Source organism: Cynara cardunculus (assembly GCF_001531365.2).
Source record: "Cynara cardunculus var. scolymus isolate 2C chromosome LG 3, CcrdV1, whole genome shotgun sequence".
In the NCBI taxonomy this organism is placed as follows: Eukaryota; Viridiplantae; Streptophyta; class Magnoliopsida; order Asterales; family Asteraceae; genus Cynara; species Cynara cardunculus.
In genome coordinates this window covers 9,974,220-9,994,102 of record NC_037530.1, presented here as the reverse complement: position 1 = coordinate 9,994,102, position 19,883 = coordinate 9,974,220, and the positions used below count along the sequence as shown (strand labels likewise).

General features: G+C 33.1%; 2 protein-coding genes across 4 annotated transcripts in view; one reads left to right on the top strand and one right to left on the bottom strand.

Annotated features, from left to right (window-relative positions):
* Positions 1 to 3,373: 3,373 nt before the first annotated feature.
* LOC112509513 (G-type lectin S-receptor-like serine/threonine-protein kinase At4g27290) lies at positions 3,374 to 8,629 on the bottom strand. 3 transcript variants are annotated; one of them, XM_025114501.1, is made up of 8 exons: positions 7,354 to 8,629; positions 6,930 to 7,084; positions 6,830 to 6,839; positions 6,236 to 6,366; positions 4,714 to 4,924; positions 4,386 to 4,626; positions 4,040 to 4,190; positions 3,374 to 3,853 (listed from the first exon to the last, which is right to left on the bottom strand). In XM_025114501.1, exons 1-8 carry the CDS (start codon positions 8,627 to 8,629, stop codon positions 3,548 to 3,550), a joined length of 2,481 nt encoding a protein of 826 aa, XP_024970269.1. In that variant the 3' UTR covers positions 3,374 to 3,547. The 3 variants fall into 3 exon arrangements, with proteins under 3 accessions (XP_024970269.1, XP_024970270.1, XP_024970271.1); XM_025114502.1 differs by lacking the exon at positions 6,830 to 6,839 and having other exon boundaries at positions 3,548 to 3,853; positions 6,236 to 6,352; positions 6,930 to 7,062; positions 7,347 to 8,629; XM_025114503.1 differs by lacking the exons at positions 6,830 to 6,839; positions 6,930 to 7,084 and having other exon boundaries at positions 3,548 to 3,853; positions 6,236 to 6,378.
* Positions 8,630 to 18,617: 9,988 nt separating this feature from the next.
* Positions 18,618 to 19,883, top strand: part of LOC112508948 (zinc finger MYM-type protein 1-like) — a 2,328-nt gene continuing 1,062 nt past the window's right edge. The window contains exons 1-3 of the mRNA XM_025113814.1: positions 18,618 to 19,298; positions 19,383 to 19,616; positions 19,708 to 19,747. Of these exons, the coding sequence (XP_024969582.1) occupies positions 18,618 to 19,298; positions 19,383 to 19,616; positions 19,708 to 19,747 (955 nt within the window). The remainder of the gene's footprint in view (positions 19,299 to 19,382; positions 19,617 to 19,707; positions 19,748 to 19,883) is intronic.

Sequence of the window (19,883 nt, the reverse complement as noted above, 5' to 3'; positions counted from 1 at the left end):
TTTTGCTACGTTTTTAGGTTTTCTTCAAAACCTAACTTGTGAGTTCAATCTATCTTTTTTAAAACTTTATACATGTCAAATGTTTCATCCTATCACCTGAAACACTCCTTCTACATGATTTTAAGATTTGACCTATTTTGAGTATTGTAGGAGATTTGGGGTTTTTACCCATTTTTCTAGTAAATACAAGATCTTCGAATATGTGATATATATAAAAAAAAAATGTATTTTAAGTACATAAATATCATTGTTGAACTTGTTTTACATGTTTTATGTCTATCCTTGGGTTTTACATACTTGAAGGTATTTCATGGGAAAATGGTAATACTTGGGGAAAAGAAGTGTTATTACTTTTATATCAAGATCATCACTGAACTCGTAAACTTTTGGGAAAAGATGATAAAAATGGTATGATATTTGGGTAAGAAAATGGTTTATTGTAAATTATGAGAACTTGGTTCTATTTGGTAAATGTTATGCTAAAAATGTTTTTATGAGGACATCTAAATGATGAGAACTATATCTGCGATTATAATTGGTCATTTTTAAGTTGTGACAAATTTTAGACTGAATGCAAATGAATCCATAGGCATAAGGTTTGGTTTATTTTGAAATGGGATAATTTTCTCGTTTCTAACTAGAATTAGACACTGGGTTATCAGAAGCTTTGAACTATAAACCACAAGTTGGTTGAACTCTAGCTATTGGCCATTTAATGTAATTTCTAGTGAATGAGTGTAACTAGAATCATACGAAAGGCCTAGAACTACAAATCATAGGTTGGTTAAACTCATTGACCATTGATCTTTAGTATGAGCTCTATAACATGGAATTGTGGTTTATTTTTGTGTTCCACCACTTCCCAAGGAAAATTGGGTCTCCCCCGTCATCGTATGAAGTATTTTGGACTTTATGGTCTCTATTTGGAATCTATAAACTTAGGTTTTAAATCAATCTTCTAAACTGTAATTTTTTGAGACTAATTACAGTTATAAATGTTTTGTTCTCACTAGGCGTTAAACCTAACATTTTTTCTTAAATAACATGTATATCATGCTCTATTAGTGGTGGGACTTTCAAGGTATGAGCGAAGTGATGGTTACCGTTAAGGGAATTTTTGGGATGGTACTTTTGAAGATACATAGCTTCACATATTGATTAGAACTCTTTTTTTATGATTGTAGTGACACCGGATTTAATCTTCACTTAGTTTGGTTTAGATTTTAGGTTGTTGGCTACCATTCCTTTGTTTGTTGTAAATGCTTACATTTACCCATTATTTGTGTGATTTCTTATTATTCAAGAATCTTTTGCATAGATGATTTTTCGGCTTAAATTTACTGCTATTTTAGAGGTCTTACACTTTCTATGTACTATGTATTTCTACTATACTCATGTCGTTACTTGACTCATGTTGGTAACATATCTGACTACTGCACTTTTTATGCATATGATGGACAACTTCCTTTACATAATTTACTATGATGGAATAACACACCTTTCATGGCTAAAAAGGAATTAACAAAACATGTTGTGCCATAACTAAACATTGCAAGAAATATTCATCAAAGATAATGCACGATAGATGAGCACTACATGGAATACTTTATCGAACGTGATGTGAAATGTTAATGTTTGTTGATACACTAATGCATACTCAATGCATATACTGATAGGTGTTGTAGACATTAGTGCCTAAATAACATTCATACTAACCACTGTTGAGGTACTGTGACATAACCTATAGTACGTACTCTACCCCGTTTTACGATCTCCCTATATGGAAGGAAACACATATTGTATCACTTACTCTACCCCGTTTTACCATCTCTCTATAGTGTTGCACAATGCTATATTGCACTTATGTTGTATTATGATGTGTCTAACATGTGTTATTATGATACTGGTATTGATCCATATTTAAATGTCTTAATTTCTCCAAAAGTCAACTACAGTCTAACTCGACCTGATCTAAAATCAGACTTCAAAAATCGAGTCAGCTAACGTATCAAATATCTTTATTTGATCCTATCGTTAAAATAATTGTGGGTTAAATGAAGAAAAACTCAACCCTTAGTCAACTTCAACCAAATTTAAGTCAAACCTTGAACTTGATGACACCTTAAAACATCAAATTAATCATTTCATTGATTTTATAAATATATCACTTCAAATTTAAACATCCATTGGATATATTTAACTTAAATTACGACATTTTAATCACACTACTAAATCATTAAAATAATTTAATAAATCTCTAAATGTCATGCTTGATAACAACTCTTAATATCGATTTATCCTTTTAATAATTGAATGAATCATCTGTCATTTATTAGGTGTCTTAAATCATTTCTAAAGCAAATTACGAAACATTTATTAAATAATTTAATAAATCACTTTGGAAAATATTAATTTTCTAACTGAATTAATATATGAATTAAATAACATATTAATAAAATTTAAAATTAAATTAATCAACTAATATAACCTATACAATATAATAAAATAGAATATGAAATTATTAATTAGATTAGGCCCAAAACTTAATTACCCAATTAAGTTATGGACCTAACACAGCTCAACAGTCTGGCCCAAAGGAGAGATTCAGCTCATCAAGCAGGTTGGCCGGTCACCGCTGGCGTCTGGCCATTTTCGTCGGCCGACTACCTGCATGGTCGCATCTCTACTCAAGCTCTGTTCGCTTTTTAAGGCCGTTTGACCTCATTTTTCAACCACTTTCATTGATTTTGTTTGCAAAAACTATAAAAAAATCATTTTTCTCAACCATAGGAACAAGAATCAACGAAAACCATCAAATATTGAGTCACATTTACTCATTTAAAGTTGGGGTTTAACCACTTGGAAATTTTGTGAACCACGAAAAGTTCACATGTATTTTTTTCACAATTGAACAAAATATCCGTAAAACAATTGGACGGACGGACGGACGGACGGAGGGCGGACGGATGGATAGTACACTATTTGAAAAAATATCCTATAAAAACGAGTGTCCAATAAAAAATTGAGTTTATAAGACAGTTTCTCAAAAGTGTCCTATAAAGTTGTTAATGCTACACTTTGTATTAAAAATGTCCTTAAAAACTTGTTAAGACGCCCAAAAGCGTCGTATAAACTTATTACAACACCTTTAGATAGGGCACTTTATATTTTGGTCCTATAAATTAAGTCCTATAAAGCGGTCTATTGAGACACTTAGAGATTGGGGGTGTCCTATAAACCCAATTTTGTTGTAGTGTTACCATGTTTAAAATTTGAAAAACATTCATATATGTGTTCTTCTTTGAAGCATATAATGCATACAAATGCAAATAGATGCACAAACGTTTCGATATCCATTTACAGCCCGACCCGAACCCGCTTATGTATCTAAAGATCGGCGAAGATACAACCATCAAAAAGTGTCGAAAGCCATTCGGTCGTAACTCAACTAGAACAGTTGAACACCCATCATGTTCAATAACATGTAGAGCTTCCAAATGCAAGTTCAATAACTCACATATCGTATATTGGCACGAGTGGCTGCGTTCTATCGAGCATCTAACATCGTTATGGTGACATTATCGACAGAATTTTGTGTCGGACCCAATGAAATAGCATTGTTTTCAGGCAAACTCACTTGAGTGAAAAATGCGGGTTGTTTTGGTGGAGGCAATGTACTCTCGTTATCCAACATCACAACCACGGACGACATAGTTGGCCTATCTTCCGCATGTTGTTGCACACATAACAAACCAATATGTATGGATCGAAGTAATTCAGAGTCGATGCACACATCCCTTATCTGAGAACTTGCAAGCTCAAGGGTCCTCTCTTCGTTATAAAGTCTCCATGCCTAAAAAATGTTAAAATCGGAGTACGATATAAATGTAAATATCGGGAATTCTTGAAAAAAAATGATTGGCTCATTTGTTATCGGGTAAGATAACAGTGGCAATGGTCGAAACATAAGGTACATGGATCAAATCACTAATATTTGCTATAAAAAAATCGGGAGAATATATATGTTCGTTAAACTTACATGTCCAAGAAGGTTATCGTCGTGTTCTTCATGAAAGAATCCTCGGTTTTTCTTTCCGCTCACTATTTCCAACACCAAAACTCCAAAACTGAATACGTCTGATTTTACTGAGAAAAGCCCATGGACTGCATATTCTGGAGAGATATAACCACTGCAGATTAAAAAAATAGATGATCAATATATATCAACATGTGACCATGCATATAATTCGAGGAAAGTATTTGTCAAATGTCCAAAATACCCTTTTCCGATAATGCGAAACTAATAAGCATAGCCAAATTCGTTGTGATAACGATGATGAGCAAATTAGATAAATGTAAATTATACATGGTTAGTAGTTTCTTACTAAGTTCCGACCACTTTATTCGTCGTGGCTTCTGTCTCGAACCCTATAAATCTTCTAGCAAGACCGAAGTCTGAGATTTTAGGGTTCATGTCATAATCCAACAAAATATTTCCCGCTTTCAAATCTCTGTGAATAACCCGAAGCCGAGAATCCTGATGCAGATAAAGGAGACCTCGAGCAATTCCATGGATAATACGGTAGCGTTGGGGCCAATCAAGCAATATCGAGCTCTGGCCTTCATCTGTCCAAATTTTTCAAAAACTGGGTTAAAACTGTAGTGAAATTTACGAGATCATAACGTAAATACGATGATGAAAGAGAGGCAAACCGAATAAAGCTAAATCGAGGCTTTTGTTAGCCATGTATTCATAAATTAGCATTGTTTCGTCTCCTTGAATGCAGTATCCTAACAGCTTCACGAGATTCCGATGCTGAAGTTTTGCAATACATCGAATTTCATTCTTGAACTCGTCGATCCCTTGTCTCGAAGTTTTCGACAATCGCTTCACAGCTATTTCTCGTCCATCATCCAACACACCCTGTAGTTTTTGAAGAATTGTTATATTTTCTTAATTAACATGAACAATTAACTTCTCTAACCTTCTTGGTTATCTTTTAATAAACAAAACGTTTTATCTAAAGGCGTTAATAAGTCTATACGACGCTTTTGAGCATCGTAACAAGTTTGTTAGGACACTTCTATAAAAACGTCATATTACTTATTTTATTGGACACTATTTGAATAAGTGTCATATAAACACAAGTGTCCTACAAAAAGATGAGTTTATAGGACGTTTTATCAAAAATGTCCTATAAAATAGCTAATGCGGTGCTTTGTATTATAAGTGTCCTAAAAAACTTGTTTATACGTCCAAAAGCATCATATAAACTTATTAGAACACCTTTAAACAAGACGTTTTATTATTTGGTCCTATAGATTATGCCTTATAAAGTGGTCTATTAAGACACTTATTTATTGGTGGCGTTCTATAAATCTAATTTTATTGTAGTGTATAGGATATTTTAATAATATAATTAATGTCGGAATTGCTATAATTGTCGAAGTTGGATGTAACTTTTAGTGATATTGATTTAAAAACTCTATTTTATAAAAAATTACAACATAACTTTTGAAGATGTTATTAGGGTTTTGTTAGGATCAAGCGCTTACCCACTACACCAAAAGCAATTGCCTTGGTGAAGGCGTAACCTTATTTCCCTTATAGTGTAGCAGCCAGCGCCACGTTTCGATTTAGGAAGATGCTGAAACCGTGACCAACAATCCCCCCCCAGCATCTGCCGGTACTAATAAGAGCTTCGTTAGAAGTCAATAGCCGTGCAACATGCCTTTCTCATAATTATTCACTCCTTGCATATTATGCACACAATGGGATTCGAACCCGTGACCTGCTCTGATACCAATTGTTAGGATTAAACGCTTACCCACTACATCAAAAGCAATTGTCTTGGTGAAGGCGCAACCTTATTTCCCTTATAGCGTAGCAGCAAACGCCACGTTTTGATTTAGGAAGATGCTGGAACCATGACCAACAGGTTTTAACATGAATACTTAATAAAACATCCAATCAAGTGTTTTACTTTTAATAAGCCCTTGTCTAGTGTACAATGGTTAATCTCTGGGGCTGAACTACATTATGAATCGATGCCAAAGGGTTTTGCTCATTTCATGATCTAAAGTGACTCGTTGGAAAAGCAAGGGGCCGTTTACCCAAATACTTACCCGGTAAGCGCTTATCAATAGGAGTCAACACTATAATCTATTTTACCGGATAAGATTGTAGTATATTAAAACAATATCGTATGCAACAATTTACCCGGTAAACAATTACCTTGTAGACAGCACCAAAGCCACCTTCTCCAAGCTTATTGGTAATGGAGAAGTTACTTGTAGACTTGGCAATTTTAGACAGACTAAAAGTTGGTAATTCTGCATCTTCCTTCCCACCCTCATTGATGGAATCTACATTCAAGTCTTGCACCAGGTTACATACGTAAAACTATTTCAAGAGAAACAAATTCGGGTTTATAGGACCTTAAAAATGTCTTAATAGACTGCTTTATAAAACTTAGGTTTATAAGACCAAACAATGATGCATCCTATGTAAAAGCGTTGCAATAAGTTTACAAGACGTTTTTAGACGTAATAACAAGTTTTTTAGTACGCTTTTGAAATAAAGCGTCATATTAACTTTTATATGACATTATTTGAAAATTTTCTTATTAAAAACATATGCCCTATACAAAGATGTGGTCGTAGAACACTTCTTAAAAGTGTCATAAAAAACTAAATGCGACAATTTAAAAACGTCCTAAAAGAACTTGCAACATGTCCAAAAGCGTCCTATAAATCTATTACAACGCTTATAGGACACATAATTGTTTGGTCCTATAAACTTAAGTACGATAAAGCAATCTATCAGGACACTTGGGCATCTTTCGCGCCTATAAACCCGGTTTTGTTAGTGTTGACCGAATTGTTTTGTAAAAGGAGCCGATATCGAATTGAAAAAAAACTCAATTTGCCTTACCTTGTCTGTTCATGAAGTATCTTTTCTTCTTGCTTCTTGCATACATTGCAAGAGATAGGCCTACTAGAACCAAACCAACCGAAGCCAACACGACCGCTAGGATTATATGTTTCGTTTTGTTCGAACCAGATTCGAGAGTCGTAGTAAGACCTTGAATACAAAGAAACGAATTATCGATCATATGCAGGATTATTGTATACAGATGTTACAACATATATGCCTTCATTTTCTGTCAAATGTGAAATAGATCATCCAAATGATTAAGCAAGAAAGCTGGTGATGTATAATAGTTAGAACGGAATCAGATTCCGCACCAGTGAGAACCATTATTTCCAAGAATGGTCGATTTTTTGAACCATCGTACTTGAAAGTCAAGTACGATTCTTCTAAAAGCCAATAACGCGATAAAAAGTGCTTACTTGTTAACTCCGAAACGGCCATTCTAATGTAAAGATTTTGGGTTTCATCGTATTCTCTAATATCCATCAGCTCATCAAACCATAGCAAGCATCCGCTTCCACCATTTCTGATATCTAAGTCTGAATATGCCGTGCAAGAGCAATTCATCCTGCACGCCATCTCGCATTCTCCTAGAGTCATGCTCGAATTGTACCATGAACGTCGGGTGTCTGGGAATTTCACACCCGAAATTCTAAGAAACCCGTCGCCACTCCCACAATTCAAAGGTAATCTACGCGTACACCCACCGGACCAATCTGCTACGCTCCATTGCTCTGGGTGTTTCGGTTCAAAACCTCTCATACAACTACAGACAGGGAAGTTGTTCGCGTTACAGGTTCCGTATGGGCCGCATAGTCCATATGGCGAACAACTATCAACGGGTACAGTAGTCAAAATATGAAACCAACTTCGGGTTTGATCAACCCAATTCATGCGTGTTAGATCGCCTTCCGGGTTCATATACAACCTAGAAATAATCGAACTATTAGCAACCTTATATCTGTAGAATATCTCCTTCTCATTGAAAACAAACTCCTTCAATGCTGTTGCCTTTACTCTCCATTCAGGCATGCCACTGAACCTAAGGCCATTCCACGGCCCAGATCTCGAGTGCAAATCGTTGCCTTGCCTCACGAATATCTGTGGGAATCCATTCGTATCCATATACGCCGTGTACTGTCCGGTAGAAGGATCATCAACGCTCTTCCACGATATAAAGCGCCTGTCGATGCCAGTAACCAAGTCCTTACCAAATTTCATACCTGGGAGAATGGTGTCTGTAGGGTAATCAAAGCTTTGCCATATGAATATCTGCTGATCGGTGCTACGTTCATCCCTTACAACAAGGTTTCCATCATCCAAGAGCTGTGCCACCGGAGCAATATTCCTTAATGATACAGATGAAGATGACCAAATGGTATCACCATCACTGAGAAGCTGCAGGATTCCGTCACTACTGACTTGGAGCATGCCTGAAGTATTGTTAAGTGGTGCATCTCTGTTTGCGATCCAAACAACGGTCCTATTTGAAACCTTCTTGTACCATATCCCCAGGTATCGATTCCTGGAGTTACCCACGCTGAAAAATCCCAGTTCAAACATTCCACCAGCTGAAAGGATGGTATCACCATCTCGCATGGCTTCATTTGTGGCTAAAGTGTCTGCTGCATTAGAGATAGTCAACAGAGAAATTAAGGCACCAAAGCAGAACAGAAGAATGGTAAGCTTCTCCATTAACATATGTTCTTCCTCCTCTCACAAGTCAGTATTAAGTTTTCTGTAGTCATTCAGTTCATCTGCATGCCATTTTGCAAGATCTACCCCTACCATTTGATATACAGCTTAATCTATCCAGACACCCACCTTGTTTGACCATGATATACACAATACATACACTAGCAGCCGCTTCTTTATAATTTTTTAAGCTGTACCATAGATATTTCTATTTAATCTTTTTATGTGTCATTGTGGAATTTATAAAACTTCTTCATATATGTTGTCCCACAAACGCCATTAAACGTTGTAGTCGTAGGCTGCTGGTTTTTTCTCCATTAATGGAAATAATACATACATTAATTAAGGCAATAATTCATATATCACTTGACCTTAGTAGTCGTAGTCGTACCTTGAAACAAACTTAGGGGTCGTTTACTTAAACACTTAGCCGATAAGCATTTATTGGTAAAATTCTCTATTGCTTACTTACCGGGTCAGATTTTATTCACTAAAATGCATCGTGTGCAACAATTTATCCCGGTAAACACTAATTATGGTAAGAGTCCTCCTACTCACTTACCGGCCAGACTCTCAGATTATTGAGCACCCCTACTTGCACATATCTCGATTAATCCTAGTGGTCTTGGAGAACGGCTAGAAAAATGCTCAGTAGGCTTGCTTGCAAGACTCGAACCAAATATGTTGCTTTCTAGTTCTCCATGGCCCGGGTACATATGAAATAGCATTACAAATCAACAATATATAATTACGGTCAAGAATTGTGACCTTACAATCATTTTTTTTATCTAATGGCTTTCTTCGTTTATGGCTAAATATTCTTACGACATGATTATATCCCTTTCTTGATCCCATCGAGAAATATACTGACTAATCCTAAGGCAAAGTTGCAAAGGCAAGGAACTCAACTATATCGTGCTTAAATGTGGGGCCAAACCTTCTTATCGCACTATTACAGATATAAAAATAATAGGAAAATATCTGATTCAGTTATTAATTGTCTTTATCGAAAACAAAATTGACAACTGATAATAATATGGATCTTTAATTTAAAATTATATTTTATTTCTTTTTGACTTTTTATTTCCAACGTCCCCATCACCAACGACTTACGTTTAACATTTGAGATTGTGGATACCACGCATAACCATTTCAGCAAAAATCTCCTTGACATTGCGTGAAAGGAAACACGCCCAGAAAGGAAACTAGATGGTTTGACCAAAAGCAGCTTCTTACACCGGACGATTTTATTTTATTATTTTTGTTTTATTTTAAAATTATATTTTATTTTATTTTATTATGATTTTATAGTTTTACATTTTAAAAAAAATATATATAAAATTTTATTTTATTATTTTTGTTTTATTTTAAAATTATATTTTATTTTATTTTATTATGATTTTATAGTTTTACATTTTAAAAAAAATATATATAAAATTTTATTTTATTATTTTTGTTACATAGAATTATTACCTATTATCTTATCATTTTATTTTTTTGTTAAAATTATTTTTATTTACGATGTTGATCATCAATGAATGTCCACTAGAAGCATGGTTATCATTCTCTGTCATTAATATCAACTACCACCCACCATCATTTAACTCAAAAGATTGGCTCATAATATTCACAAAGTCATTTGTAAAAATCAAAATCCAATAATCCAAACCCAGGAAAATGCATTATCATAATGACAAAATTTGTAAAAATCCTATTAACGGTTGTATTTTGAATTATTAAATCTTTGAATTATTTTTAATGAAAAAATCATTATATTTTATCGGTTTAATTGATTAAGTCTTTAAACTACCTTTTTTTAATAAAAACTATTAAACTTTCTTATTTTGAATGATTAAGTTCCTGAACATTATACAAAAAAAAATCATCAAACTTTTTAAAATTAGTTACCTACATTCTTTTATTAAAAAAACAAATAAACGTATTAGGTAAAAAAGAAACTTAAATCAATTTTACCGTTTCCAAATCATACACCCTTCAAATCCCTCGCAACAACGGTATCACTCCCTCTCGCCACTCTCTATCACCCAATCGTTGTTTGTTTTTCATATCGGCTATTACATTGTTGGTCTCTGCCATCGACCTTCCCTTTTTGATATATTTTTAGGAGGTTACAAGTAGTTTAAGACATTATTGGTCAGTTACAAGTAATTTTTCTGAATAATGTAGGTAACCAATTTTTAAAAGTTTGATGGTTTATTTTATTGAAAAAAATGTTTAGAGACTTATTCATTCAAAATGAGAAAGTTTAAAGGTTTTTTATTCAAAAAATAGTTCAAGAACTTAATCATTCAAAATTAGATTAGATTTTTTTGAATTTCTATTTTACCAAAAATTTAAAGATGGTACCCGCCTCTAATGGCCTAATGGGGCAAGGACACTTTTTAGTGGGTTACAAGAGAGGGGTTGGTTTCTATACATGAAGCGGATCAGGGTTGGGTCAAGGATGACATTACTTATCCCTAACACTGTTTCGATGTGTGTGTGTGTGTGTGTGTGTATATATATATATAAAGAGAGAGAGATAGGAAAGTTCAGTTACAAACCTGTCTGTTGTGAATCGGGAAACAAACGAGATAGCGACACGTGTCTATTCAAATATAGCGACATGTGATTAAGTTTGACCACATGTTTGGTTGGCAGACATTGCAATGAAATTTGTTAAATGAATTAAAATATGTCTGTTTGGAACTTGGAGAAGCAATGGAGGGGAGAGAAATCGAACCCGAGAAGCGATGGAGAGAAATCATAAATCAATACGATGGAGAAGGAGATGAGCGTCTGTTTTATCATATTAGAGTTAAGAAGTATACTTGCGACTATAAAATTATAACATTTTATTCCATTAAAAATACTATTTTATTGCCAATAAATGTTCAAATCCCTTATTTAAGGAATTAATTGGATTTTGAAAATTCTTTCTCTAAAAAAGATGAACCAAAAGAAGAAAATAAAAATTTCCAAATAAATTTCACATTTCAATTTTATCAGATTCTTTCATAATTTATTAACAGAACACCGCCACAAAATTTACATAGGTCAAAACCAAGGTTAACAGCATACTAATCTATACTATCTTATTAAGCAAATTTAGCAAAAGTCTTAAAGTCTTAAAATTCTAAATGACGAAAATACCCTTTATACTCACTTTTTCACTTTTTCACTTTTTCACTTTTTCATCCTATCTTCTCCTCACATACACTCACCCTCTCACATACACTCACTTTCTTACAACCGATTTTTTTTAATTATAATTTTAAATTTACATTTTATACCCCTATGATTAATTAATTTATTTATTTTACGTCATTTACTTTTAAATGTTTTATTTTAAACATTTATCAAATTAACATACATAATCGTATATCAATTAAAACATATTTAAAAAATACATTTTTATTTTAACAAGTTACACCATTATAATCGTCTCGTTAATACCTTCGAAATGAGTCCAATATTGAATAGTTTTTTACTTAATTATATTATTATATATTATATATACTGTGAAAAAATATTTTTAATATTTACGATTTATACTTTTATAGTTATTTATTTATTTATATACTATATATTTTGGGGTTAGGCTGTCCAAATTGCATTGTATAATATGTTTTGAATTAATATGTTCTTGGGTTTTTTTGAAATATATATATACATGTATTAATTCAACATTAATCTGAGTTTTTGGAAAATAAAGATGGTAAGCAGTTGAAATTTCATTCTAAAACCCAACTTTTTTTGTCTTTTCATGACTTATGATCTGTCAAATTTTTAGTTTTCTTTATTGGTTTTTAGTATTTATCTTAAAACTCAAGTTTCTTGGTTATTTGCTCTTTGTGTAAATCGAATATATTTGTGGAGTCGTTTAAATATGTTGGATTTTAAATATATTGGATTTTAAACTGTCATACAATTTTTTCCATCGATACTCTGTAATTGGAACCATAACTCTTATTTATTCAAATTGTATTAATATGTAAAGATCAAGTGTAACCTATATTATCGTTAAATCTTATCTTATAAAACCAGTAGAACTTCAAAATCGTTAAAATTCATGGCTCCCGCCGCATTGCGCGGGTACACAACTAGTAATTATTATTAAGAAAATGTAATATTGGATTGGCTTCGGCCTTCATGACATTTTTTATTTGCGACATGATATGACCTTAAAATAGCAGGGGTCAAGGTCGATCAGTGAGACGATGGACGTTTTGAACCTAGGTCACATATCGCTTTATAACCAAGTTACATATAAAAAACGAATACCTATAATAAGAAAATGCAAATATTGTTATTACGATAATTTATATTCATAGAGCAAGGATAACGTTAATCATTTGGTTACGATACGGCATGAATATGCATAAAAAAATAAGATAGTGGTAATTGTATGATATTTATATGTGTTAATATGAATTATTTATGTCGTATCATTACTTTTAAACAATATGATAAACATGTATCAAGAGGAAATTTGATTTGGTAATTGTCGATATTTATAATCATTAATTTTGGAATTACCAACGGGTTATTGACACAAGTCACGACATTATCTTGGTCATCAGTAAGAGCATAGTCTTTCTGGAGGTAAAAGTGAGCAGTGTATAAGAATATTTGTTGTATATAAATATTATATAGTTTGAAAGAAAATGTATATAGATATTATTAAAGGCAAAGGATCGTGTAAGAAGGAGAATTAAGGTGAGAAATGTAAGAGATGATCTAAATCTTTGATCATCCTTAATCTCAAACTCATCCATGAATCGCGTTTGATATCGGAATTGATCTGGTGCATGTCATCCTAATGTGCATTCAATAGTGGAGATCCATTCTTATGATTTTCACCTTAACTCAATGCTATTATTAAAAGTATATATATATATATATATATATGTGTGTGTGTGTGTGTGTGTGTGTGTGTGTCTGTCTGTCTGTCTGTCTGTCGTGTGTGTGCGCACGCACGCACACGCATACATACAAATTTGATAAAAATACAAAATAGAATGGCATAACACAAATAAAATTACAATCATTATTTGATTAAAAGTTGTATGTTGAGGTTGTTTTCCATACTATATATGTTGTTATATCATGATTAATAGATCCAATTTTATTACCGTTGTGGGTAAAATTAGATCATGATAGAGAGAGTAAGAGAGCTTAGATATTGAGATATGATTGTGTGTACAAATGATAAGGCATCAACCCTTTTATACAGTGCAAAGCTTGAGTCAATACATAAATGAATGCTAGGAGTTATATAGGCCTATTAATTCATACATAAAGTCTATCAATTATGGTGTTAAATATGATAGGTAAATCATTCATTTATAAGTTACAACAATCCCCCTAGGGTGTCTTGATGTACACCACATAGCACTCGCACTTTTATGTTTGTGTGTTTTGACAGTCAATTTAATACTCGCCTCGTCAAAATCTTGCCAGAGAAAACTCTTTGGGACAAAACTCTGGCTAAGTGTATAAGTCGAATGAGATAAATGTATGAGATGGAACACTATACAAGTGTACGATTCAAATGACTAGAAAGTATGTGTCTCATCAAAACCTTGCCACAAAAACCCGATGGGGAAAAACTTGGTTGAAGGACAAACGAGTACACAAGGATCAGTAGTAGCGAGGGAAATAACCGTACACAGTTGCCTCATTAAAACCTAGTTAGAAAAACCCCAGTGGGAAGAATCTATAATCGAAGGGAAAAAGAATTCATAGTGGTTAGAAGTATGCAACTGGATACCCCTTTTGACTTCGGTAATACTTAGTGAGAACGGGATCAAGTTTGTGTTTTGTTAAAAAAGATCTTTGTCAAGGTAAACCCAATGGGACAAACCTTTGAAATAAAAAAAATTAAAAGAGTACACAAGCATTCAACGGGATGCTCCCCCTCACATGCATACAAGGTGATGTTAAACATACGTCGGGATGCAATCCTCACTTGCACACAACAGGGTGCATAATACATGTCATTTAGGGTAGCTCAGAGAGTTTTCAAAGTCTGATCGTTTTAACATATCATTGGAACGATATTTTGGCAGTGACTTGGAGAACATGGTACATGATACATGTCATTTCTAATTCAATATGTTGTACTTTAATCTTTTGAAGTGCTTGTTCATGTGTAAAAAACAACTTTGGCAAAATTGTGTTTAGTAGTATCCCTTTTGATCTAACCATGTTTCCCTTGATTAAAAAGAGTGATATTGTCCTCATAAATGACAATTAGTTCATAGGGATCATAAGCTAAATCACATGTACCTCAAATATGGCCAAAATAGTTCCCTTCTTTCCAAAATAATTGTCCATATTCTTGTTGGTCCAAGATTACCATGTTTTTATATATTGTTTTGATGATTTCAAACAAGTCGTATTATATTGTTTGTCTAATATTTTACTTGATGTGCATATATATATATATATATATATCGGGCCAAGATCAAATGCTAACCATCATTCTTGTGTTAATCTTATTAACTTATCTTGGCCATCCAAATCTATAATCAACGGTTAAGATTAATCAATAAAAAAAATTAAATTTTAAAGTTTGATTTTTTATGAGGCCTAGTGAACAATGAGAAAGGGGCATTTTGGGAAGAAAAAAATAAACTTATCAAGAGTATTCTAGTAAATTGAGTTCATTTGTAACCCCCAAACAATTAATGGGGAGTTACAAACAATCAAATCCCAAAAAATATGCATTCATATTATTATTATTTTTTTTTACTATTGATCTTCCAATTGTTTGGGGAGTTACAAACAATCAAATCCCAAAAAATATGCATTCATATTATTATTATTTTTTTTTACTATTGATCTTCCATGTTCATTCTTATATGAATTCATAAATCGCATAAGAAACACGGTAGTAACAATTTTCGGTATTGATTAATTTGAACACAAATGAACCGTGAACACAATTTGAACAAAAATGAACAACCGTAAACACAATTTGAACACAAATGAACCGTGAACACAATATGAACACAAATGAACACGATATGTGCAATTTCTGGCCCATATATTCACATACATAGACGTCCCACAAAATTAAGGTAGCATATGTTAATTTATGTTCATCTGTTAATTTGTTCAAATTGTGTTCATGGTTCATTTGTGTTCAAATTGTGTTCACGGTTGTTCATTTGTGTTCAAATTGTGTTCACGGTTCATTTGTGTTCAAATTGATCAATACCGAAAATTGTTACTACCGTGTTTCTTATGCGATTTAGGAATTCATACAAGAATGAACATGGAAGATCATTAGTAAAAAAAAATTTAATAATATGAATGCATACCTTACTTAACTAAACAAGAAAAACTTCACCTCCCCTGTAGGAAGGGGCAAGCTAATTCCCCTATCGCTTACCGTTAACTGCTACTACAGCTTTTGTAACTCCCCATTAATTGTTTGGGGGTTACAAATGAATTCAATTTACTAGAATACCCTTGTAAGGGTAAAATGAACAAGACATAAACATATAAGAATAATAGAATTTGATTGGTTGAGAGGGTTTTCAAAGTTAACACAAAAATGATGGTTAATATTTGATCTTCCCTCTCTCTCTCTCTATATATATATATATAAAGTGGCTAGCTTATTCATCAAACTTTTAAGAAAAAAATTATATAGAAAGTCAAGTTCTTTCAAAAATGTTCCTCCCAATTAAAAAAAAATACGTTTCTTCTATTTATGAAAAGACCTCCTCAATTATAGAAACATATTAATCCACAAAGTCAACTATATTTACACGGGACTTCAACCCATCATTTACCCCTAGGCTAGTAGGATGATGAGATAATCTCCAACAGTATGTTAAAATGAAGAAAAATGAGATTTTAGCAATTTTTTACTCCTACATCTATGCTATATTGAATGCTAAGATAGATAAAAGTAGAGAGGTAAGGTAAAAATCTCCAAATTTGGAGAAATCTCTAAAATTAATTGAAATTAAATGTTTAGGAGAGAGATATAATATTTCATTAAATGTATTGAATACTTTAATAATGTAATTAATGATAGAATTGCCAAAATAGAATATTTGTTGGAGTTAAATGTAATTTTTTTAGAGATTTGACTTTTAATACTATATTTTAGAAAAACTATAGCATAGTTATTAGAGATGCTATAAGTAGGGTGAGTTAAGGCGGGTACTTGGCCAAAATTCATGTAACCCGAACCGGCGGTTCCTAGAATGAAGGAACAGGAACAACGGTTCCTTACACCGGTTCTTTATATTTGGGTTGGTCCCATAACCATCGGTTTCGGTTCCGATATCGGTTACCCGGTGTCTAATTTTTTTTAAAAACTTATCATTTCATACTATAAAAAAATTAATTATTGGTCTATTGCAAAGCACCAACGTAAAGAAATAAATATTACAAACCGTGAAAACTAATCCGATTTAAAGAAATAAATACTACAATGCACCAACGGAAAAAAAACATTACTGATGAACATAAAAAACCTAATGAATCAAACCCATGGTATCAATGAACAAAAAAACCTTACTATATCTATAAGGAAACATTACTAATAAACAAAAACATCCTACTGAATCAAACCCATGGTATCCATGAACAAATAAACCTACTATATCTATCATGTTGATGATGATAATTTACTCATGAACAAAAAAACCTATTATATCCATCAAGAAAAAAAGACAAAAACAAATAAAAGCTAATAAAACCATAAAAATATGCTATTAAACAAATATATGGTTTCACATGAAAGAAAAAAAGCATTGAAGAAATCGACAAACAACCACAAACAATAGACATGGAGAAGAAATCGACTGTAGAATCTATTGCCTTGGAGAGAAATTGAGTGCATAAATCGTTACCTTCGAAGGAGACATTGAGTGTTAGAAATCGATTTGGAGGAGAAATCAAGTGCAAAAATCGATTTGGAGGGAAGACCATCAAATCGTGTTCGGTCCGGAGGAAAGATCAAGTAACGCTAAAAAGTTAATTAATAATTTTAATTTTAGTTTATTAAATACAATAAACATATAAAATATTTATTAAAAAAATAGCATGTACTCGTCAGTTCTGGTTTTGGGTACCCAGCGACATGGGCGGACCTGGTGTGGTGGCATGGGTGGCACGTGCCACCGTATTATTTCGCTTCCGAAGGGTAAAAAATTTAGATTTGTTAAAGGTGCTACCATATCGTTTTAGAAGGTGCTACCGTATTTCCCTGAAATCCAAATAGTGCAACTAAAACCAAAACAAAACAAAGCCCAAATAACCAAACAAAATTATAAAAATGCAAAGCCCAATTGTCTAAAATGCGAAGCCCAAAAAATATCAATTAATCAAATAAGGTGTTTAGCTTAGCCCAACCCAAGTGCCAACTAAACTGACCCAACTGCCAACAACCCTTAAGGCTTAAATCCCTAAGGCCTAAACACGTCGACGGATACGTACCTGGTGCGAGTGAGCGACGACAAGAGATCTGGTGCGAGTGAGCGACACAACGACAGCGCAGCGAGTCAATCGATTGGAACAATTCTTGAAGACTCACTGACTCACTCGGACGATTCTTGAAGACTCACTCGAACGATTCTCACTCGAGTCGCTTGCTACAATGGCTATTTGGTGACTTTAATCTCTATTTTCATATTTACCCATTTTAGGTATCCATTTTTACTCTTAATCTTAGATTAATTATTTGTTGATGATCAATACAACTGTTGTAGTTAAGATTGTTAAGTAGTTTTAGACTTTTAGTTAATTACTTGATTAGTGATTACTCTTAAGTTAACTCTTGAATTTGATGATGATTGAATAAAATTGAATTGTTGACTGACAGACTGAGTTACTGAGTTACAAATTGATCATTCATTAATTGATTATTTAGTTTAGTTGATGATGTTTAGGCTTCAGATGTTGATTAGATTTACTGATTACTTATTATTGCTTTCATTACTTAGATTTACGTAACTAATTCATTATGGAAAGATATTTGAAACGAAAAGCTTCATCATCAACCGGTAATAATGATGCATCCAACAATGTGATTGATGTTAACGATCTTCCTTGGGATCCATCAGAGAGACCCATAATTATAACTTATAACCCAAATCAAAGAGATGAAATTAGACGAAAATACTTGGTAAGGGGTCCTTGTCAACCACGAGGTCACATCTTTCCAACCAAAGTTATAGGGGCTAAAGCAAGACGGATTGTTGTTACTTGGTTTGATCAATTTCAGTGGTTGGAATACAGTGTAAAAGTAGATAGAGCATATTGTTTGCCTTGTTACTTGTTTAGAGACCAAGGTGGGAATCATGGGATAGATGCATTTATGGCGGAGGGATTCAATAGTTGGAGTAAAAAAGATAGACTTACGCTTCATGAGGGTGAGGTTAATAGTTTTCACCATAAAGCACTTAAAAAATGTGAAGATTTGGTTAACCAAAACCAATCAATTGTTGTTGCCCTTTGTAAACAAACAGAACTCATGAAGACCGAGTACCACATGCAATTGAATGCTTCCATTGAAGTTTGTAGATATTTGTTGGAGAATGCTTTACCATTTCGTGGCAACGATGAGTCGGAAAAGTCTATGTACAAAGGGCTTTTCTTGGGGACTTTAAAGTTAATTGGAAGAACAAATGGTGAGATTGAAAAGGTTATATTATAAAATGCCCCTAAGAACAATCAATTGACATCTCCAAAGATTCAAAAAGATCTTGTTACTTGCTTTGTGGAAGAGGTGTTGAAAGACGTTATTGGGGAAATAGGTGATGATGTATTTGCTTTGTTGGTGGATGAGTCTAGTGATGTCTCTAGAAAAGAACAAATGGTCGTGGTTTTGAGGTTTGTTGACAAAATTGGAGTTGTTCAAGAAAGATTTGTCGGCATTGTTCATGTCATGGATACATCTGCTGTAAGTCTTAAATCTGCCCTGGATGCTTTATTTGCAAAATATGGATTGAGTTTCACAAAGGTAAAAAGGTTTGTTAATAAATTATTTGCTTTAAGTTTTAAATTATATCATTGAATATTTGGCTAAATAGCTTAATTTATCTTTAAAATAGGTAAGAGGACAAGGTTATGAYGATGCTAGCAACATGAGTGGTAAGTTCAATGGGTTGAAAGCTTTGATCTTGAGTGTTAATTGTTGAAAAACTTAATTTTGGTAAGTTTTTAGGATGCTGTACAACTCACCAAACTCAAAGTACAAGTGGTTAATGCATGAGGTTAAAATTAATAT

What these genes read in the sequence shown, in the direction of transcription:
- LOC112509513 (XM_025114501.1), bottom strand. Translation starts at nt 8,629, where the DNA reads ATGGAGAAGCTTACCATTCTTCTGTTCTGCTTTGGTGCCTTAATTTCT. An exon ending in GGCCGTTTCGGAGTTAACAA is followed by an intron (nt 7,085 to 7,353) that starts GTAAGCACTTTT and finishes TTTGTATTCAAG; the next exon opens with GTCTTACTACGACTCTCGAA. An exon ending in AATAAAGTGGTCGGAACTTA is followed by an intron (nt 4,191 to 4,385) that starts GTAAGAAACTAC and finishes TTTAATCTGCAG; the next exon opens with TGGTTATATCTCTCCAGAAT.